The sequence below is a fragment of the Tamandua tetradactyla genome, chromosome 18, assembly GCF_023851605.1.
Source record: "Tamandua tetradactyla isolate mTamTet1 chromosome 18, mTamTet1.pri, whole genome shotgun sequence".
NCBI classification, from domain to species: domain Eukaryota; kingdom Metazoa; phylum Chordata; class Mammalia; order Pilosa; family Myrmecophagidae; genus Tamandua; species Tamandua tetradactyla.
This window is the reverse complement of record NC_135344.1, coordinates 62,197,810-62,220,636: the sequence shown is the minus strand read 5'-3', so window position 1 is coordinate 62,220,636 and position 22,827 is coordinate 62,197,810. Positions and strand designations below refer to the sequence as shown.

Below are 22,827 nucleotides of genomic sequence, written 5' to 3'. Positions count from 1 at the left end.
TAGATCGCCAGAAAGATATTAGGAGCTTTGGGAAGAGATGGGAATAAATGTTGAGAAGGCAGCCAACAAATGCCCACTACAGCCTTCCTATATACTAGGGTCATCTGCATCAACTGAAGCTTGTTAGAAAAGCTAAATTTCAGGTCCCCCATCAATTGAATCAAATTTTCATTTTTAAATTTTTGCAGATGAGACCTAAGTACATTGAAGTCTGATGAGCATTGCCTTAGAACATTAGATAGTTCTGGTGATCAGGAATGAAGTCCAGGTTGGAGATACAAATTAAAGGCATTGGGGGAGATCACCTAAACTAAAAGAAAAAAAAATCCATTAAGACACTATATAGGGCCTAGGGTAAGCCCTGAAGCATTCCAACATATAACATGCCAGCAGAGAAAAACGATCCAGCCAAGAAAAACCTGAAAAAGAAGCTAGTGGGTTAGGAAGAAAACCAGGTGTTCTTAGCATCCTGGACACCAGGAGAAGCAAGTGTTTAAAAAAATGAGTGCTTGTGTTTAATGCTGCTGAGACACTGAGTAGGAGGAAAGTAGAAACATTTGCTTCAGAGGTTTTTGATGACTGTTAGAAAAGCACTTTCAGTAAGTAGTATGAAGAGTGAATTGGAAGTGATGAAACAAGTATAGACTTGCTCATTCAAAAAGATTTTCTGTGAAAGAGAATAGGGAAATCTGGCAATAAATGGCACTGAACCAGAGGACCGTTTTGTTTTGTGTTTGAGATAAATTTCTATGCTGATGGGGAAAATCCAGAAGAAAGGAGGAAATTGATAATTCAAATTAGAGAGGGAATTGAGGAATGAAATTCTTGAGAAAATGAGAAATGGGACCCAGGCTACAATTAAGAGGAATTTGCCTTTGAAGGAAGCAACATCCTAATTTTGTAACAGGGAGGAAGGCAAAAGGATGACTTGTTTTCTAAAGCAGTATAGAACATTAGCAGGGAATGGTTTCGGGAAGAGGGGTTGTGGAAGGTATGAAAAAGAGAGAAGAAAGAAGGTATGAAACAATTTGTGAGCTTACTGAAGAAGCATAAGAGGATCTCTGAGCAGTATAGGGTGCCCATTTGACGTTGCGATCAGAACTATGAAGTGAAAATGATCAGATATGTATGATTTTCTTAGGTCCATTAAGTCATGCTGAGGCTCTTGGTACCATGCTGGACTAGATTTAGAATTATGCTTTGGACTTCTCTCAGAACTTCCCTTCACTTATGGGTATATTTGGTGTTGCATAATGCACGGTGCCTTGCTTCACTGAAGCGTGACGACCGCAAGCCACTTAATTGAATTTAGTCTCTTCAAATCTTCTTCTTGCATGACATTTCCTCCTAGACCAGTCCTACAGCCCCTCAGCCTGCTCACTGCACACCTCCAGCCGCCAGAGGGGGCAATCGCGCTCAAGCAGCCGGAAGGGAGCGCGGCCCAGCGTGGCGTCGGCGTTCCTGCCGTACGTCCGCAGCGCTCCGCGCGCTCTTTACGTCCGGACCCCTGGAGTAAACGTTTCCGGCCATTCATACTCCCGTGCCCGTTGCTCTTTGGTTGTGTGTTTTTTGCACTATCGGACCGAAAGGGCGATTGTGCCGCTAGGATGAAGCTCGTGAGGTGAGGAGGCGACCAGCGGAGTGCGAGTTGTGAAGGGAAAGTGTGGGCCGGAGTGGGGAAGCTGTGCCGCTTCGGTTGTATGGGGCGCGAAAGCCGCGTGCGCGCGCGGCCTGGTAACGGCCTCCGGCGCCTGCCCTCCCACCCCCATCTTGGCGGTGCCGGCATCTCGTGTGTGTTCCCGAGGTGGACATTTCTTCCCTTAAGTGTCTCTGAGGCCTTAGTGGTGTTGCACCAAATTTTCGAGAATCACTTTCGGTTAGGGATTTTCATTTCGAGCGAATTCGTGTTCTGGTCTAGCTTATTTTTCTGGCCCCTCTCGGCTAGTATAACTAGGTCTACACTTCCTAAGCAAATGGAAGATGTAGAGAAAAGCTGTATGTCATGGATAACTAGTTGTTTAAGTTAATGCGTTTTTAATAATAAAACCCAACGTGGCATTTCCAAAATGTTTAAAATCAGGCATAGACTTCTGACTTAAGTTTTTTTAGATTATTTTCTTATCCTCCCTAAGCTCTTGATTATTTTATCTTTAGTCACTTAAGGTGGGCTTTTGATTTAGGTAAATATCCCCCCGCGGGGCAGTAATCATCACTACCCGTATAGTGGCTAATTGCACAGATGATAGATTTTTTTCTTGTGTTATTTGTTTTTCTGTTTGATCTAAATTGCGGAAGATTTGTTCAACGTTTTGAGTAATAAATTTCAAACTACCTGCAGATAGATTTGGTTTATTTCTTTTTTATTGAGTCAACGATTGTCAATGTTACCAAACGGTTATTGGGCGCCTGTTAGGCTGTGCGCTAAGAGAATCATTAAAAAAAAAAAAAAAAAAAAAAAGAGGCGGAGTTCGCCTGTTGGAATTTTCTGTTTCGTGAAGGCGAAGTAGTAGATTATTTCTGGTATCTTTGTTTTTAAATTGTATTTATTTCTAGTATCTTTGAAATGGCGTACAAACTTCTCAAGATTATATTCAATTTTTAGAATATAATATGTAAGTTTTTATATAAGGCATCTGGGATTAATTTTTAGTACATTTTTATTTGGAATATAATTTTGGGCAAAAACGTGACAGAACTTAAGTACATTTTTGCAATTTCTAGAGACCTGCCAATATGAATTTATTTACAGTTAACTTTTATGTAAAACTTGGATTCAGTTTGTCTCGTTTAAAAGACATTCCGGGGCGGTGCAACCGTGACTCAGTGGCAAAATTTTCGCCTGCCATGCCGGAGACCCGGGTTCGATTCCCAGAGCCTGCCCATGCCAAAAAATAATAATAATGATAATAAAGACATTCCATGATCATAGTATACGTTTAGTTTCGTGAGAAACTGCCAGACCGTTTTCTGAAGTGATTGCTCCCACCAGCAATATATTAGAGTTCTAATTGCGCCACATCCTCACCAGCATTTGTAATTGCCTGTCCTCTTCATTTTAGCGGATGTATAAAGTTATCTTGTAATGGCTTTAATTTATATTTTCCTAGTGACTGATAATATTGAGTATTTTTTCACCTGTCATTCATTGGTTGTTCATGTGTCTTCTTTGAAGTTTGAATCTTTGCTTATTTTATTGTTTATTATTGAGTGGAGAGTCTTTGTATATCCTGGATACCAGTTCTTTGTCAAATATATTTTCTCTTTGTTTGTGGTTTATTTATTTACCTGTAATGATACCATGATGAGCAAAAAGTTTATTTTGAACAAGTTTTGATGTAGCAGCTTTTTCTTTTATGATGTGTTTTGTTCTCTGTCCTGTCAAAGAAACCTTTGCCTATGAAGTTATTCTCCTTTTTTAAAAAATTTTTTATTAATTAAAAAAAATTATAAGAAACAAACATTCCCAACACATACACTCAGCAATTCACAATATCATCACATAATTGCATATTCATCATCATGATCATTTCTCAGAACATTAGCATCAATTCAGAAAAAAATAAAAAGACAACAGAAAAATATAACAGAAAAAAAAAATTTTACAGGCCATACCCCTTACTGATCCCTTTCATTGATCACTAGCGTTTCAAACTAAATCTGTTTTAACATTTGTTCCCCCTATTATTTATTTTTATTCCATATGTTCTATCTGTCTGTTGACAAGGTAGATAAAAGGAGCATCAGACACAAAGTTTTCACAATCACACAGTCACTTGTGAAAGCTATATCATTATACAATCATCATTAAGAAACATGGCTACTGGAACACAACTGTACATTTTCAGGCAGTTCCTTCCAGCCTCTCCCTTACATCTTGGATAACAAGGTGATGTCTACTTAATGCATAAGAATAACCTCCAGAATAACCTCTGGACTCTGTTTGGAATCTCTCAGCCATTGACACTTTGTCTCATTTCACTCTTCCCCCTTTTGGTCTAGAGGGTTTTCTCAATCCCTTGATGCTGGGTCTCAGCTCATTCTACAGTTTTTCTCAATCCCTTGATGCTGAATCTCAGTTCATTCTGGGATTTCTGTCCCATGCTGCCAGGAAGGTCCACACACCTGGGAGTCATGTCCCACGTAGACAGGGGGAGGGTGGTGAGTCTGCTTGCTGTGTTGGCTGGAGAGAGAGGCCACATCTGAGCAACAAAAGAGGTTCTCTTGGGGGTGACTCTTAGGCTTAATTTTAAGTAGGCTTGACCCATCCCCTGTGGGGTTAAGTTTCATATGAACATACCCCGAGACTGGGGGCTCAGCCTATAGCTATAGCTTTGGATGTCCACATTGCTTGTGAGAATATCAAGAATTTAACTTGGGGAAGTTGAGTCGTCGTCGTCGTCCCCCCCCCCCCGCCCCATTCTCACCATTCTCCGGAGGGGACTTTGCAAATACTTTCCCACTCACTGATCAGATCACTCTGGGATTCATCATGGCATCACCTGGACAAACCAACAAAATCTCATGTCCTATACAAAGTTCCATGTACTTAAGGTGTTCAATCAACTATCCATATAAGTTATATTAGGAGATGCACTAGTCAAAGTATAGATTTGTACCAAATAAACATTTTTTGCTTTAGTCTCACATTAGTTGAAATTTTAAAATATGAAGTACCATCTATTTTCAGCACACTGCAGTAATGACGTTCTTTTGTTCTTCCTCATGCAAAAACATTTTTTTAATTTGTATATTTAGTCACTATCATTATACACTCTAGGCATTCCTAGATTACACCATCTCAATCTTTATCGTCTATCTTTTATGATTTCATTTATGTCCCAGCCCTCCTCCTTCTATCATTCTCATGCAGCTTCATTCAGTGTTTCAACATAATTGTATTACAGTTAGGTAATATTGTGCTGTCCATTTCTGAGTTTTTATATTCAGTCCTGTTGCACAATCTGTATCCCTTCAGCGCCAATTACCCAATATCTTACCCTATCTCTATCTTCTGATGGTCCCTGTTACCAAGGAGATATTCCAAGTTTATTCACTAATGTCAGTTCATATCAGTGAGACCATACAGCATTTGTCCTTTTGTTTCTGGCTAATCACACTCAGCAATAATGTCCTTAAGGTCCGTTCATGTTGTTACATACTTCATAACTTTATTCTGTCTTACAGCTGCATAATATTCCATCTTATGTAACTGTCACAGTCTGTTTAGCCAACTGTCTGTTGATGGACATTTTGGCTGTTTCCATCTCTTGGTAATTGTTAATAATGCTACTATAAACATTGGTGTGTAAATGTCCATTTGTGTTCTTGGCCTCGTGTCCTTTGAGGAGAGACAGCATATAGATGGGTCCTGTTTTTTAATCCATTCTTCCAGACTATGTCTTTTGATTGGAGAGTTTAATCTATTAACATTCAGTGTTACTACTGCATGGGTAGTACTTTCTTCTACTATTTTGCCTTCTGGATTTTATATGTCATATCTAATTTTCTTTCTTTTTACCTTTCCTCATAGTCTTCCTTTCTACACTCTTCTCCACACCTCTCTCTTCTGCCTCCATATCTGTCTCTAGTGTTCCCTTTAGTATTTCTTGCAGAGCTGGCCTCTTGGTCACAAATTCTCTCAGTGATTTTTTGTCTGAAAATATTTTAATTTCTCCCTCATTTTTGAAGGACAATTTTGCTGGATATAGAATTCTTGGTTGGTAGTTTTTCTCTTAATAATTTAAATATATCATCCCACTGTCTTCTCGCCTCCATGGTTTCTGCTGAGAGATCTGCGCATAGTCTTATTGTGGACTTCCCTTGTATGTGATGGATTGCTTTTCTCTTGCTGCTTTCAAGATCCTCTCTTTCTCTTTGACCTCTGACGTTCTGATTATTAAATGTCTTGGAGTATGTCTGTTTGGATCTATTCTCTTTGGGGTATGCTGCACTTCTTGGATCTGTTATTTTAAGTCTTTCATAAGAGTTGGGAAATTTTCAGTGATAATTTCCTCCATTAGTTTTTCTCCTCCTTTTCCCTTCTCTTCTCCTTCTGGGACACCCACAACATGTATATTCATGCGCTTCATGTTGTCTTTCAATTCCCTGAGTCCCTGCTCATATTTTTCCATTTTTTTCCCTATAGTTTCTGTTTCTTGTCGGATTTCAGATGTTCCGTCCTCCAGTTCAGAAATCCAAGTTCTGTCTCTCGAAATCTACCATTGTAGGTTTCCATTGTTTTTTTCATCTCTTCTACTGTGTCTTTCATTCCCATAAGTTCTGTGATTTGTTTTTTCAGACTTTCAATTTCTTCTTTTTGTTCTTTCCTTGCCTTCTTTATATCCTTCCTCAATTCATTGATTTGATTTTTGAGGAGGTTTTCCATGTCTGTTCGTACATTCTGAATTAATTGTTTCAGCTCCTGTATGTCATTTGAATTGTGGGTTTGTTCCTTTGACTGGGCCATATCTTTAATTTTCCTAGTGTGATTTGTTATTTTTTGCTGGCGTCTAGGCATTTAATTACCTTAATTAGTTTATTCTGGAGATTGCATTCACTTCTTTTATCTAGGGTTTTCTTGCTGGATGAATTTGTTGTCTATCTGTTCTTTGACATTCCATTCAGCTTTATCTGGACCTTTAGCTTAAGTTTTGTTTAACAGAGGAGAATTTTTCAGTTCTTGTTTTCTTGTTTCTTGCCCTGCTTGTGTGGTGCCTTTCCCACACACACACTTAAGAGGGTCTACTTAGATATTATAGACCCCAGCCAGATTTTCCCAGACCAAACTGGCCTCCTCTCAGGAGGAAAGAGTCACCTGCGTTGGTTTTCCCTGAGGGTGAGAGCCTTTCCTGTGAAGTCTCTGGACTCTGTTTTTCTTATCCTGCTCAGTATGTGGCGCTTGTCTGACTGCAGGTCCCACCAGCATAAGATAATGCGGTACCTTTAACTTTGGCAGACTCTCCCTGCTGGGGGCGTGGTGGAGACAGAGGAGAGGTTGTAGGCTGGTTTTAATGGCTTCAAATTACCAAGCCCTGGTGTCTGAATTCCTTGATGGAGGGAATCCACCTGGGTGGGGCTTCACCCCTCCCCTGGGGAAGGCACAAGCTCCAGATAAGCCCCCAAAAGAGCTCACTTCTGCCTGTGCCTGGGGCCGTTGCAGCCTGAAAAGTCCTGCTGCTGTATCCAGAGGCAGTCAAGCCTTTGTAGATACACCGCCACAAAAACCTGTTTCCTTCTTTTTTTTTTTTTTTATCCCCTTTTTCTGTCAGTCCTGCCCCCTTGGCACAGGGGCAAAAATGAGCAACCTCCACTTTGACCAGGTTCACCTGAGCTGGGGGCCTATTTTTAGTAGTCAGAATTTGTTAATTAGTTCCACAATTGGCATTTGATTGTGCCCAGTCCCTGCTGCTGGTAAAGTCCTTTCCTTTCCCCTCTGGGAAGTGGCCTGTGGGGGAGGGGCACTGGCCACCGCAGCTTTGGGAACTCACAGTTCTGGAGGGTGTGCGCAGCTGGTCCAGCTGGTCCAGACTGGGGTACGCTGTGTGTCTGGTCACTGACGTGGCCCCAGGAGCTGTTCTGTACTGTTTCTGGTTATTTAGTAGTTGTTCTGGAGGACGAACTAAAATGCGCACGTTGTTAAGCCGCCATCTTGACCCGCAAGTCTGAAGTTATTCTCCTTTGTTTTCCTCTGTAAGCTTTATGTTTAAGTCTGTGATCCACCTCGAATTACAATTTGTATATGATGTCAGTTAAGGGTGTGGGTTCATTTTTTTTTTTTTCCTCATGGATTTCCAGTTATCGCAGCATCTGTTGAGAAGACTTTGCCTTTTGGACTGCTTTGACACCTTTGTAGAAAATCAAATGATTATATACATGTGGATCTATTTCTGAGCTCTCTATTCTGGTCCATTAATTTGTTTGTTGCTCCTTATGTCTTGATTACTGTAGCTTTATCCTGGATACTTCTATAATCACCTAATTTATCTTCCTATAGATTGGACTTTGTCTCTAAAATCTTTATATACATTTGTCCCAGATTCTCTTTAAAATGTAAATATGACCCTGGCACTCTGCATCTTTGATGAAAACCCTTCAGTTTTTCATCATGTAACCGTTAAGTGTCATAGGTGCTACGAATAGGGTGGTGTACAAAGTACGCATTAAAGACTGGAAGTTTTTAGTATAAATGATACTGAATTATCATATTAGATGATATTGTGGTATTATTGTTCATTTTCTTAGAAGTGATTCTAATATGATGGTTTTGTGGGAGAATGTCCTTATTAGAAAATGCATGCCGAAATGCTATAATGTCCACAATTTATGGTCAGATAGTGTGGCAAAAGTATAAGTTGTGTGTGGAGAAAAAGAGACTGGGAAAAAAATGGCGACATTTAATGATTACTAATTTGTGGATCTTTCCATTTTTCTTCTACAATTTTTCTTCATAGAAAGTTGGGGGAAAACAGAAGAAGCTGTGAAATGGGGAAGATGAATTATTCAGTAAATACCAAGTTAACTGACTTTATAGTTGGGGAAAACAATACAGGCAGATTTCCTACCTCACACTGCACATAATAAGTTGAAATCCAGATGGATTAAAACTCTAAATGTAAAACTAGAAAAAAATGAGACTTTTTGCAATCTGGCAATGGGGAACACCTTCCTAGTCAAATTACATACCTTCAAAGCATTAACAAATTTAACAACATAAAAAATGAAAAAAAGTTTTGAGACTAAAGATAACATACACAAACTTAGGTGATTATTCTTTATGAAAAGATATTTAACTCATTAGTAATTAATAAAAAGCAAATTGCCTTTTGTCCCCTATTTAACTGACAAAAATTTAGAAGATTGATGACAATTAGTGTTGGTGAGGGTTTGCATAAATGGATTTATAGTAACCAAAAGTGGAAAATAACCTAACATCCACCAGCAGGAGAATAATAAGTAGTACTTCTATGGTATTTGCATATAGTGGAATATTATCCATCCCTTACAAAGAATGTTCTTAATATATTGACATGAAAATATCGCCAGTATACTTTTAAATGAGAAACACGGTTCAAAGAAGTTATTAAAATATGACCCAATCTATTTAAAAACAAATCTGATGATTGCGTATGAATGAATATAAAAAGGCTTGGAAGAATAAGCATGTATTCTTTCTTTTCTTAACTTTTTTTTTTTTACCGTATAGTATAAAATATATGCAGAGCAAAGAAATAAAAAGGCACTAGTGTTCAAAGCACTTTTCAGCAAGTGGTTGCAGTACAGATTCCAGAGTTTGTCATGGGCTACCATACGATCCTCTCATATTTTTCTTCTAGCGGCTCCAGAATATAGAAGACTAGGGGGCTTAAATCCTTTTATCATCACAATCAACTTTTTTTCCTTTTTTTTGTGAAAACTAACATATATACAAAAAAGCTATAAATTTCAAAGCACAGCACCACAATTAGTTGTAGAACATATTTCAGACTTTGACATGGCTTACAATTTCACAATTTTAGGGTTTTACTTCTAGCTGCTCTAAAATACTGGAGACTAAAAGAATTATTTAATTATTCAGCATTCAGATTCATTTGTTAAGTCCTATCTTCTATGTATAATTCCACCATCACCTTTGATCATTCCATACCTCTCTTTAGGGGTGTTTGGGCTACGGCAATTCTAAATTTTTCATATTGGAAGTTCACTAATATGGCGTAGGGAGATGGAATTATCTGATGTTCTGGAGGGGCTGGGCTAGGTTTCAGGACTTCATCTGGACTAGGGACCCATCTGGAGGTTGTAGGTTTTGAAAAGTTACTCTAGTGCCTGGAACCCTTGTGGAATCTTATATATTGACCTAGGTGTTCTTTAGGATTGGCTGGGATGGTCCTGGTTGGGGGTTGGCAGGTTATGATAGGTAGCAAGGGCTACCTGAAGCTTGCATAAGAGCAACCTCCTGAGTAGCCTCAACTCTATTTGAACTTTCTCTGCCACTGATACTTTATTAATTGCACTTCTTTTCCCCCTTTTGGTCAGGATGGTATTGTTGATCCCACGGTGCCAGGTCTGGATTAATTGCTGGATGTCTTCTCCCACGTCGCCAGGGAGACTTTCACCCCTGGATGTCGTGTCGCACATAGGGGGGAGAGCAATGATTTCATTTGCAGAGTTGGGCTTAGAGAGACTGAGGCCACATCTGGGCAACAACAGAGGTCCTCCAGAAGTAACTCTTAGGCATTCCTGTAGGTAGTCTAAGCTTCTGTGCTACCTCCATGAGCTTCACAAGAGTAAGCCTCATGATCGAAGGCATGGACTATTGATTTGGGTGTCCCTAAAGTTTGACACAGTATCAGGGTATTCCCTGATGGTAAGGTTTAATAGTTCCGTATTCTTTCTCTCATCCTTTAGGGAACTTTGCCAATACTTTTTTTTTCCTGTATGGGCAGGCACCGGGAATCGAACCCTGGTCTTCAGCATGGCAGATGAGAACTCTGCCTGCTGCGCCACTGTGGCCCGCCCTGCCAATACTATTTAATTATCCATTTAATATACTCCAGGATGTTTCCAGGCATTACAGTAATCTATACAGGTTTAAAGGACCTCTTTCTCATTCTGTGCATCTTGTGTTTCAGTTGTTCAAATGAGCTATACAGATAGGTTGAATTAGATCATGCACTACAGGAAATTTCAGTTCCAGATCAAATAAACCTTTCTTCCATTGGACTCAAAGAGTGTGTATGGTTCTAAAATATAGACACTGTCTTCCTTACCCCTATGTTCTGAATTACTTTAACCCCAAACCTGTTTGACTTCGTTCTTATCTCTGATATCAGGTTACATGTATAAAACAGCCTCTCAAAATCCAGAAATAATAGTCACCACTCTGGACTTAATGTATCTGCTCTAAAAGCTTACAATCTAGGCCCCTGTTTTCTTAAAGCATTTTCTAAAGGTGACCATATCGTTGTTGTTTTTTTGTTTCTGGCTTATTTTGTCTCACCACATGTCCCACATGTTCATTCACATCATTGCATGCCTCACAACATTGTTCCTTTTTGTAGCAGCACAACCTTCATTCATAAGTATATACCATCGTTAGCCATTCTACTTCTCCATCAGTGCATCCTTCAGCCAGCTACATTCGTCAGGCATTATGTAAAAGGCCCATAGTCTAGCATGTACTCTTTAACTACCAATGATAAAGTCTTGATTTCTTTATTGTGGTTTATAATGTTTCAGATCTTACATATATATATTGGTTTGATGTTAAGATGTATATTATAGTTTAGAGAATCACTGTCTTCTAAATAACAATGTCTATTATAATTGTTGTGGGTGTAATTCAGGGAAAGCTAAGATTGTTATGCAGATTATCAGTAGGAATTGAAACAGCATCTGTAGCAGTTTTTCAGTTCCTAGAATTCACCCTTTTCTATTTAGTAAGCATTTTAAAGTGTTGAAGGTGAAAATTTATTGTTTTATTCCTATTGTCTTTATAGATTTTTGATGAAATTGAGTCATGAAACTGTAACAATTGAATTGAAGAATGGAACACAGGTCCATGGAACCATCACAGGTATGGAAGTTGGACTGCTTTTATAAACACTTCGTTTTGTCTCTTCTACCTGCAAACCTGAATTCTTTTTCTTGGATGGCTTAATAACATTATTGTAGTACCAGTCCTCATTGTTTTTGGGTGAATTATTTTGTTGACCTTCTCACTTAAGTCTTACCTTAAGTACTTATGCTCCAACCAAACTGAATTCTCCAATTTATCCTATTTATGACTCGATTTTCTGCCTGAAATGTTGCTTCTTCTAAAATACATTTTACTTTTATTAGAATTTTGTGTCCAGTATTAAATTATAAATACCTTCAGGTTGAGGGGATGGAGTTCTGTGACTGATTATCTTGGGAAGAATTAAGTGAGAAGTGTTCGGGGGAGGGGAGAGGAAACAATATTTTTACTGTGCTAAGATGATCAATATATTTGGAGTATTTTCTTTCAGTCCCTTTTCTTACATGTCTAACTCTGCTGTAATGATATTGTATATTTAGTTTATATTTAAGGCCCACTGCAGTATTTTGCTCATAATATGTGTTCCAAAGAGTTGAAAAATTTCAAAAGAATTCACGAGCCAAATGAAAGAAAATGCTATTTTAACATATGGTCCCACTATCTGAAATATTTAAATTGTAAATTTATAAATAATTTCTTGGTTGAAGACACACACACAAATAGTATGATGCACGGTTTGCCTAACATATGTCAGCACCTAATAAATGGATGTCTCAGGGTAGAAGTTTCAGTAAATTGGGGATCAAAATCAAGATGATAATTTGTGGAGAGGAAATGGTAGCTCATATAGACTGTTTGCCTCATATTTGCCAAGCTCCTGCTTGACTTTATAGGCTCAGCAAACTGCTTCCTTCACCATGAAATCCTCTTCAGTAGAGATTAGCATCTTACTCCCTTAGCTAATCCAAGGGGAAATGTTTAACTCATTCAGTAAAACTTTATTGAGTATTTACTGTATATCATGTGCTGGTAGACATTGCACAGAGTTAAAAGTTTGTATGGGGATAGCTCCAGGATGTTATTTGAAGGAAGTGTGTGATGAGGAATAAGGGTGGCTAATCTTATAAGGAAAAGAATGAACATTTGAAACAAGAAAACAGCCTATATACGAACCATGAAGAAACCTAGTGGGTCCAGAAGACATCATCCTACTTGCAGTGAAGTAAAGGGTTGGGATCAGGAGTAGAGGAGCAGTAGGAAATTAGTTGGGGGGGGGGAACGGGTGGGATGGGGAGACTTTGTGGAAGATCTTGAATGTCACACTGTGAAACTGAGATATTGTCCATTAGCTGATGAGAACTATTGAAGGTGTTTACATAACCACTTGACATGAGGTTTGCAGAACAAGTAATGTTTGGAGGTTGACATGTAGGGAAAAGACAGGAATCTAGAAAGCTGTTATGAAAAATGAAAATAATAAAGAAGATTTGACAAATTCGGTTGCTATTTAGGCAGTTGAATAGAATGGACTTGGTGAATCAGTGAGGGTGACATGTAACATGTAAGGATGACTTCATGGTTTCTAGAGTATTAGGAACCTCTCTCCATAGCTACCCTAACTTGCAGAGGAATGCGTCTGTAGGGATGGGATGAGTTGCCTACAAGGATCTGTATTTTTTCTGTGGTTAAGACAAGTTGAGATTGAATGGGTAAGTAGTTAATAAGGAAGAAATAAGAATGCCTTCTTACCTGTCTTCCAAGTAGATAAGCTTAATTCCTTCAGAGAATTCAGTATACCTTGTGTTATTCTTACGTAAGACATGGGCAACATCTTGGCATGACTTCAAACCCACAGAGACACACAAAAAAACAAGCCTTCGGTTCACGCCATGAGACCACAGGTGCAAAAGAAAAGACTGAAGAAAGGAAGATAAAAGAGAAATAGAAGAAAAAAGGTTAATTAGACTAGACATAAAAAATTGATATGACAAGGGAATGATAGCTGAAGAAAAGAAACAAATGATGAGGGGAAGAAGGTTACTTTTTAAAGACACATTTACCCTTGAAAAGTTTTTAAAGTTTCTCATGTTTTCTTTATGAATATGTATATAAATATGAATGTGTTATTTTAATCCTCAAAATGGGGATAATCACATATGTTCCATGGGGATGTTGAGGATTAATTAGAATGTTTTTGCGGGCAGTTTTCCTGAAATATAGAAAGAGCTCATAAGTCTTAGCTATTGTTTTCCTGTCTTTGCGTGGATCAGGGTCCTCAAAGAAGTAGAATGGTATCAAAAGCTTATTTGTAATCTTGGGAAGAAAGAGGATGTCTACTTTCTCTGGGAGGAAGGAGGAAAGGATTAGTAATAAAAAATTTGAGATGGATGTTAGAAAAGTGGAGAATTCATGTTTTCTGGCCTTAACTTTCTAAGGACAGAAATTAATTCGATCTTTAGATTTCTCATTTGTTCAGATATCATTTGGCAAAGGCTCCAGTAATCATGTATAATATCATGTATTCATATTGAAAAAGACTTGCTTTGTAGTCCGCAAAGTCTCATAGTAAGAGTAATGCATTTATAGAAAAGATAGGTCGGGACAGACCACTCAAAACCTATGCAACATTTTATGAGTACTGAAAAAACAATTATCTTTTTCTTTTTTAAGCAGTTAAAAGAACATGTTAGGGCCATCCACTGTGGCTCAGCAGGCAGAGTTCTTGCCTGCCATGCCGGAGACCTGGGTTTGATTCCTGGTGCCTGCTCATGCAAAAACATGTTAAATTCTTTGTAAATATGGAAAAATATGGTAAATATATGCTTCTTTTTTTTTTTGTTTTTTAAAGAAAAGATGAGGATGGCTTCATGGAATGGGGTATAAGAAGTTATAGAGACAGTGTATTCGTGCAGAAGGATATAGGCAAACCTTGTAATCAGCACCTACCATAAGGCATGTGGACCAGCCAGGGTTCCTCCATGACTTATTGCTTTAAATTCTGTAAGCATATGTAATTGTGCAAAATATTGGCATTCTGAGGAAATCTCCTGTGAAGGCATTTCCAATTGCATGTGTGCTAAATTGTGTCATAGAAGTTTACAGTTTAGCAGAACAGAGAGTATTCATTTGTAGTAATGGTATTTACTATGGCTTATAGAGTAATTTGTTGTCTTTATTATGCTTAGAATTGTCCCATTCTCTTTAGGTGTGGACGTCAGCATGAATACACATCTGAAAGCTGTGAAAATGACCCTGAAGAACAGAGAACCTGTACAGCTGGAAACGCTGAGTATTCGAGGAAATAATATTCGGTATTTTATTCTGCCAGACAGCTTGCCTCTGGATACACTACTTGTGGATGTTGAACCCAAGGTGAAATCCAAGAAAAGGGAAGCTGGTAAGTTTGAAGGCTTATGAAAGCCTTTATGAATGATGTATACATACCACGATTCACTATTCAAAATACTAAATTAATGAATAATTTTTGTTCTTTAAAATTTCTTATACTTGCCATGCATGGGTGCATGTCAGTATTTATTATAGCTCCTGGTGTTGCTATAATAGAGCTTCTCGACTCTATTTGAACTCCCTCTGCCACTGATACTTTATTAATTACACTTCTTTTCTCACATTTGGTCAGGATATAATTGTTGATCCCATGGTGCCAGATCTGGATTCACCCCTGGGAGTCCTCTTCCATGTTGCCAGGGAGATTTTCACCCCTGGATGTCATGTCCCACGTAGTGGGGAGGGGAGTGATCTCACTTCCATAGTGAGCTTAGAGAGACTGAGGCCACATCTAGGCAACAACAGAGGTCCTCCAGAAGTAACTCTTAGGCATTCCTATAGGTAGTGTAAGCTTCTATGCTACCTACATGAACTTCACAAGAGTAAGCCTCATGATCAAGGGCATGGCCTATTGATGTGGGTATTCCTAAAGTTTGACACAGTATCAGGGTATTCCCTGATGGTGAGGTTTAATAGTTCCATATTCTTTCTCCCCTCCCTCAGGGAACTTAGCCAATACTTTTTTTTTTTTTCCTGTATGGCAGGCACCGGGAATCGAACCCCGGTCTCCAGCATGGCAGGTGAGAACTCTGCCTGCTGAGCCACTGTGGCCCGCCCTGCCAGTACTATTTAATTATTCGTTTAACACACTCTAGAATGTTTCTAGGCATTACAGTAATCTATACAGGTTTAAAGGACCTCTTTCTCATTCTGTGCATCTTGTGTTTCAGTGTTCAAATGAGCTATACAGATAGGTTGAATTAGATCATGCAGTACAGGAAATTTCAGTTCCAGATCAAATAAACCTTTCTTCCATTGAACTCAAAGAGTGTGTATGGTTCTAAAATATAGACACTGTCTTCCTTACCCCTATGTTCTGAATTACTTTAACCCCAACCTGTTTGACTTCATTCTTATCTCTGATATCAGGTTACATGTATAAAACAGCCTCTCAAAATCCAGAAATAATAGTCACCACTCCGGACTTAATGTATCTGCTCTAAAAGCTTACAATCTAGGCCCCTGTTTTCTTAAAGCGTTTTCTAAAGGTGACCCTACCATTGTTGTTTTTTGTTTCTGGCTTATTTTGTCTCGCCAAATGTCCCATATATTCATTCACATCATTTCATGCCTCACGACAGTGTTCCTTTTGGTTAGCACAGCCTTTGTTCATAAGTATACACCATCGTTAGCCATTCTACTTCTCCATCAGTGCATCCTTCAGCCACCTCCTTTCATTGGGCATCATATATAGGGCCCAAAGTCCACAGTACATCAACATTCTCGATTTTAGATAATTTCATTGTTCCCAGGAGACAGAAAACCCTCACGAAATAGGAAATCTAAACCTCCTCTTAATGCTTGTCCCTCACCCCATTATTTACCTCTGCTGTTGCTGTGGTAGTGCTGATGGTTTCCTTTTAAACATAGCTCATAGCATGCAATAGCAATTTTCCCCCTGTGCCCTGGACTTAAACACCCTTTATACAAGAATCATATCTTTCAAGTAATTCTTACAAGAACTCATTCATATTTCTGGTGTGAGTCAGTGGGACACATAGGTCCATATAACCCCTTTCAATTTGTTCATCTTCAATATTGTAATATTACTTCTAAACCCATTAGAGAATCACTTTCACTCCTATCCCCTTACATTGGTGTTCAGCCTCATTAGCTAACGGTTCACCCATCTCTAGCTTCTGTATATCTCTAAGTCCCCTGTATTTTGTGATATAAGCCTCTGATTATACCTTTATGCTGGTCATAAAAGTGGAATCATAAAGTATATGTCCTTTTGTGTCTGGCTAATTTTGCTCAGCATTATGTCCTCAAGGCTCATACATCTTGTCATGTGCTTTGAGAGGTCATTTTGTCTTACTACTGCATAATATTCCATTGTACGTATATACCACATTTTATTGATCAACTCGTCTGTTGATGGACATTTGGTTTGTTTCCATCTTTTGGCGATTGTGAATAATGCTGCTGTGAACATCGGTGTGCAAATGTCCGTTTGTGTCGTTGCTTTCAGCTCTTCTGGGTATATACCAAGTAGTGCTGTTGCTGGGTCATAGGGCAAGGAGCTAGGAAATGTACTTGTCTGGCTTTGACGGTTTCTTCCCCTTTGTTTACTCTGTTATTTCCTCCTGGAATTCTTAATAATCAGGCCTTCTGGATCAGTTCTCTGTCTTTTCTCTTTCATTCTGTATATTTGTTTTGTTATTTGAGAAATTTCCTGTACTCTTATTTTCCATTCAAGCGCATACTTAATTTTCAAGACTCTTGCTCCCTGATTATTTTTCATACAACCCTGTTCTTTTTGGATATAACTTTTTCTTATCACTGGTAGGATATTATAGTTTTGCTTTTGAAGTTTTATTCTGTACTCGGTGTTATTTGTTTTTACTAATTTCTCTTTTTTTATTTTCTTTGTATTTGTTTTTTTTATGTTGAAGGCTTTATCTTGAAAGCATTAACCATCCATTATTATTTAACAATGAGTCTAGAAAGAGAAGTTCTAGTAGGAGGCTGGACTCCTTAGCTGGTGGGTCTCCTTATAGGGTGATTCAGAAGTGAGTTGACCTCTTCACTGAGGATTTCCCAAAATTTCAGGATTTGTAAGTCTTTTCTAGAGCTGTATCCCCCTCCCTCACCTCCACTCCCCCAACCCCCCCCCCAAAAAAAAAAACAGCATTCACCTACATTAGGACACCTATGTCTGGCAGCCAGCATTATAGGAGGAGGGCAGGAGAAAAAGGGTGTTTTGTAGACATCACTTAATATAATGAATTTGAGACTTATTTGCTCTCTACGCATAGTAAGAAATATTTTTTGAATCATGACCCACTTACTTAAACACATAACTGTAGCAAGTCTCACTAAGAATTACTTAACCTAAATATATGCAGTGCCTTTTCTGTTCCCTTTCAGTAAAAAAACAAAATGCTTACAACCCATAACTTGAAAAATCCTGACCTAATCCCCCTCCCTTTCTGTCAGCCCTTTGCCTCATACTGCTACCCACTTTGCAAGTATTTTCAAATTTGAAGTTTTTCGAATTCAGTATCTTTGGAGAATGCATCTTTTCTCTCCTCTCTACCTGTAATGGAAATGATCATTTGGCTTTGCAAAGTGGGGAAGAGAACTGACGAGTTAAATATTCATAGCTGTCCAAAGCTGAAATAGACTCATTTTGAAAAGGAGTACTTTATCATTGTGATATACAAGTATGGACATGATGGCTGTTTGACTAGGATATTTCTATATGGATTAAAGCACTAGGTTATGATTAGGTCATGTGATACAATGCAAGGGTCAAGTCATTTGCAATTCAGTTTGTGGCAAATTTGAGACATGATACAAAGATAGAAAAAAATATTTTAAAACTTGATCAGTTTCCCAGTAAGTAAATTTTCAAATGAAACATTAAAGAATCTATAGGCCAACAGTTGCTGGTTCTGCTTGATAATATAATGCATGTGTATGGGATAGGAGAAAGTGGCTGTGACCTAACACATTTCACAGAGGCTGAGTTAATGTTGGTCTACTGTAGCTGCTTATCAAGATCTATAAGGGAAGGATGTGTGTATAGATATAAAAATGCTATTTGTGGTGGCCAGGTAATATCAGCACAGAAGAAAATTTAACTTGCTTTTCCTTCAGTTGCAGGAAGAGGCAGAGGCCGAGGGAGAGGAAGAGGACGTGGCCGTGGTAGAGGAAGAGGGGGTCCTAGGCGATAATGTCTCTCAAGATTCATGTTTCAAAGTGCTAAGTAACTGGGCTATTTTTTTGTACAGCTTTTGTTTGTTTATGTCAGTTTTTAATAAACCTAAATATGGGACCACATTGTCTATTGACTATCAAATTAAAGTTTTAGTAGTTTCATATATATATATATGCATGATACTAATACAGGAAGAGTTAAGCATAACTTATTTGGCAGTTCTAGAAAAATTCCATTCTTGGGTGATTATACTTTAATTTTTTTAATGAAAGTTTTTATTTTATGATGAGTCTATACAGAATATACACCTTTTACTTGACATGCATTGTGAGGATACATTTTATTAATTTCCATTCTGTGAAACCTACCCACACATGAAATAAATTCTTTTTTGTACTTCAGAAACTTAAGTCCTGCGGAATGGGGTCTACAATTGATTCTTTTTCCTTGAGTTTTACTCCATGGATACTTAGATATTTGGTAAAAAAAAATAATGGTCATTTTCTAAATCAGGAGTCAGTGATTTTGTTGTCATTGTTAATATTTTTATTATTTTTTAAATTTTTTTATATAAAAAGCTTTTTATTTCAGAAATTTTTAAACACATGTAAAGGTCAAGAAAACAATGTAATGAATCCCCAGGTTTCTCTCACTTAGCTTCAAAAATAATCAACATTTACCCCATCTTGTTTTAGCTCTACTTCCCTCTCCTCCTCAATCTGGATTATTTTAAAGCAAATCCCAGACATCTTTTCATCCACAGTTCACATGGTTTAGCTCAGTTAAACTGACTTAGGGAGGTGCTGGTTTTATCTGTATTCTAGGTGAGGAAACTGAGGCACAAAGAAGTTAAGTAACTTGCCCAGAGTTGCAGTTTGGAAATAACAGAAATGAGCATCAGTCCCAAGCAGTTTGTCCCTAATTACTGCCTTAAACCATTTCTCCTTTACAGCAGCTGTTCAGTGCATGTTTTGGAGCAGACAAATGGCTGGGTAAATGAATGAAAGTAAATGAACAAATGACTTAGACCCCAAGGTCACGCTGTGCCTCAGTTTCACAGACACAGGCCACCTTACTGAGAGGTGCCCCTTTCATGTCCACTGGACCCTTGTGTGCCCAGAAGTCCAGAGATGCTAGAGTTGGCTCTGGCCTGTGCATCCCTGATGGTGTGCCCTCTGTCCCCGGAGAAGACAGTACTCATTGACAGCTGCTGGCAACAGTATTTTTTGTTTTATAATAGGTTCTCAGTAGAATAGTTTTAAGTTCTCCTGAGTTGAAACTGCAGATACCTAATTACTTATCAGTTATGACCAGTGTTAAAACCTCATGCTGATTTGGAATGTACCTACTAATGACTTTGTCAAGTATGAGGAGTCCTTTAAGAACAAAATGAAAAAGACTTACTTATTTTCAATCACTAATAATGAATTTTTTAAAGTGTTTAATTAAGCTTCACAAAAACTGTATACAAGCCAGTACTGTTTTTGTCAAGCTTACTACCATTTCTGTACTAAGAAAGCAAGCTGAGTTTGAGAATGTGAGTGAACTAAATTGTTGGCTTTTTTGTTTGTTTTTAATGAAAAGAAAATTTTCTGCAAGGGCCCTATAAGAGAGTTACTTAATTTGAGAGATGGCAAGAGCACTGTGTGTGTGTGTGTGCACGTGCATGTGTATTTTAAATGAAACTGTAAGCTTGGAATATATATATATTACACACACACACACATATATATATGTATATATATATATTTTTAAGAGTATCTTGCTCATCTCCTGAAGATAATTCCATAGTTGATACGTTTTTTCTGTTGTTCATAAGTCATTGAAGCTGTCCCATAGTGCTTAGCTATTTTATCACAAATTAACCAGCAGTAGTTAGACAATTTTATCACAATTACTATGATCCAATAAAAGATGGTGGGGATCATATATGAAATCTATGATTAAATACAATTTTATTTGAATATTTTTTAGTAGTAAATATATTAAACTTCAGCTCCTGTGGCACTCTACCATCAATATGTAATTTTCCTCTGTACCTTTTGTGAATGAAGACATTGAGAGAATAAATTCATTATTTTCCTAATCTCTTGCTGGTGCCCCTATGGGTTGAAGCCAAAGATAAACCAGAAGGCAGGTTGGAGAGAAGATTTGAAGGGGGCAGACAGAAAAGAACCACACACAGCTACTGAATAAACATAATTGTTTCCTGCATGTTAAGGAAACAAATACATAATTGCAAATTGTGGTAGAATCTCTGCAGGTAAAAGAGTACTTCATATTTCTTGTCCATTTTAAAAGTAGTATGTAATGGCAGCTCATTTTCATGTTCAAATACTAGATAACATTTAAGATTTTAACTATGTTTTATTTTGAAGGTTTAATGTCTTTAAGATGTTGGCATTGTAAAACCAGTCTAAGAAATGGTTTAAGCATAGGATAAACTACTGTGGATACTAAATTGAATTTATTCTGCTGGAGGTAATTTTTAGGTGAAAAGGCTTAAACTGTGAAGAAAAAGCTGGCTGACGTAATTGCCATAAGTAGCTGTTTATAAAGGAAGCATTGCAATGAGAATAAAAGCAAACCAGACTGTAGCACGCTTCTCTTTCCAAGAAAAAAAAGTCATAAGACTTCAATACAACAGCATTTTGCCCACACCTAATATCTTTTAAAGCTTAAGATATTTAGTGTTTTTTTTTAAATAATAATTTTATTGACAAATCTTCACACATACAGTGATTTTACTTTAATAAAGACTTTCTTCTAAAGAAAAGTATAAAATTGAACAGGATTGGAGCTTTTTGTATATTCAGACATGATTTGGTGAACTTCTGTTGGTGTCATATAGTGAACATGTGTATTGAATGCTGCCTTTCTTTTAGTTCATTTTCATTGGTTTGTGTGTTAGTTAGATTCAGTTGTCAACTTGGCCAGGTGAGCATACCTAGTCTTGTTGCTGCGGACAAAAGCCAACCGTACGTGAACCTCATCTGTTGCCAATTACATCTGCAGTCAGCTAGGAGGCGTGTCTGCTGCAATGAGTGATGTTTGACTTAATTGGCTGGTGCTTAAATGAGAGATTGCAACGTAGCACTGCTAGCAGCTTGGCATTCCTCATCTCAGCACTTGCAGCTCAGCCTGGGCCCTTGGAGATGGAGAAAGAAATTACCCCGGGGAAAGTTGTTGGAACCCAGGGGCCTGGAGAGAAGACCAGCAGAGACCATCCTGTGCCTTCCACGTAAGAAAGAACCTCAGTGGAAAGTTAGCTGCCTTTCCTCTGAAGAACCAACAAAATAAATCCCCTTTTATTAAAAGCCAATCCGTCTCTGGTGTGTTGCATTCCGGCAGCTAGCAAACTAGAACAGTTTGTAAGAAGAAAAAGCATGGATTTAATGATATTACATGAAAGAGAAGAATTTCACTGTTAAAATTGTAATCATTTTCAGTTCAAATGCTGTCTGGCTGTAAAATGAATGAAAGACTAAGTCTGCATTCTCTTATTCTATGAGTCCAAATAGTATAGACTGGGCATTAGACATCTGTAGCATATGTTCCTCTGTGCCTCCCTTCTATCCGTGGCAGACATTTCTGATCAATAATGACAGTCTGGACATGCCTCTGAATACCTATGCAAATGGGGAGCCAACATAATTAGTGTCAATTGATAAAGGATTTAATAAGTTATTTTATATTTAAAGAAATTTAATTCTGAGTAAAGATAGAAAACCCTAAGTGAAACAGTAGAAAATAAAAATTCACAGTATATTTAATTTATTGTAATCATGATGGGTTAGGCAAGGGTGGCTTAGTACTTTTAAAATGTAGTAATATACTCTAATCAAAATTCATGTGATATTTTATAATGTCAAAATCACGTAAGATTTTCTGTCTTAAACTAATAGCTGACATTATTCTAGAGATATTCCAATTAAAAGCAACCAAAGAGGGGGATATATCTGATTTCAGTTTTTATTATTTAATGTGATAATTCCAATGGATCCAGTCCACAAAATAAGACAGTTATGACATGGTGATCCATTTATTCAAACTAGTTTTTCCCTTTCAGTTAAGTTTTGTA

The 22,827-nt window shown here is 37.8% G+C and overlaps 2 protein-coding genes across 7 annotated transcripts in view; one reads left to right on the top strand and one right to left on the bottom strand.

Moving 5' to 3' along the window:
• On the top strand, positions 1–18,863 carry SNRPD1 (small nuclear ribonucleoprotein D1 polypeptide). 3 transcript variants are annotated; one of them, XM_077135823.1, is made up of 4 exons: positions 1–599; positions 11,496–11,572; positions 14,721–14,912; positions 18,686–18,863. In XM_077135823.1, the coding sequence occupies exons 2-4, from the start codon at positions 11,503–11,505 to the stop codon at positions 18,760–18,762; spliced, it is 339 nt and encodes a 112-aa protein (XP_076991938.1). In that variant the 5' UTR covers positions 1–599; positions 11,496–11,502; the 3' UTR covers positions 18,763–18,863. The 3 variants fall into 3 exon arrangements, with proteins under 3 accessions (XP_076991938.1, XP_076991936.1, XP_076991935.1); XM_077135821.1 differs by lacking the exon at positions 1–599 and adding an exon at positions 1,453–1,621; XM_077135820.1 differs by lacking the exon at positions 1–599 and adding an exon at positions 1,686–1,876.
• LOC143662252 (centriolin-like) overlaps positions 4,425–22,827 on the bottom strand; it is a 64,531-nt gene continuing 46,128 nt past the window's right edge. For all 4 annotated transcript variants that reach the window (XM_077135827.1, XM_077135825.1, XM_077135826.1 and 1 more), the window contains 2 exons: positions 13,265–13,431; positions 4,425–4,499 (listed from right to left, as the gene is read on the bottom strand). In XM_077135827.1, the coding sequence (XP_076991942.1) occupies positions 4,496–4,499; positions 13,265–13,431 (171 nt within the window). In that variant the 3' untranslated portion in view covers positions 4,425–4,495. The remainder of the gene's footprint in view (positions 4,500–13,264; positions 13,432–22,827) is intronic.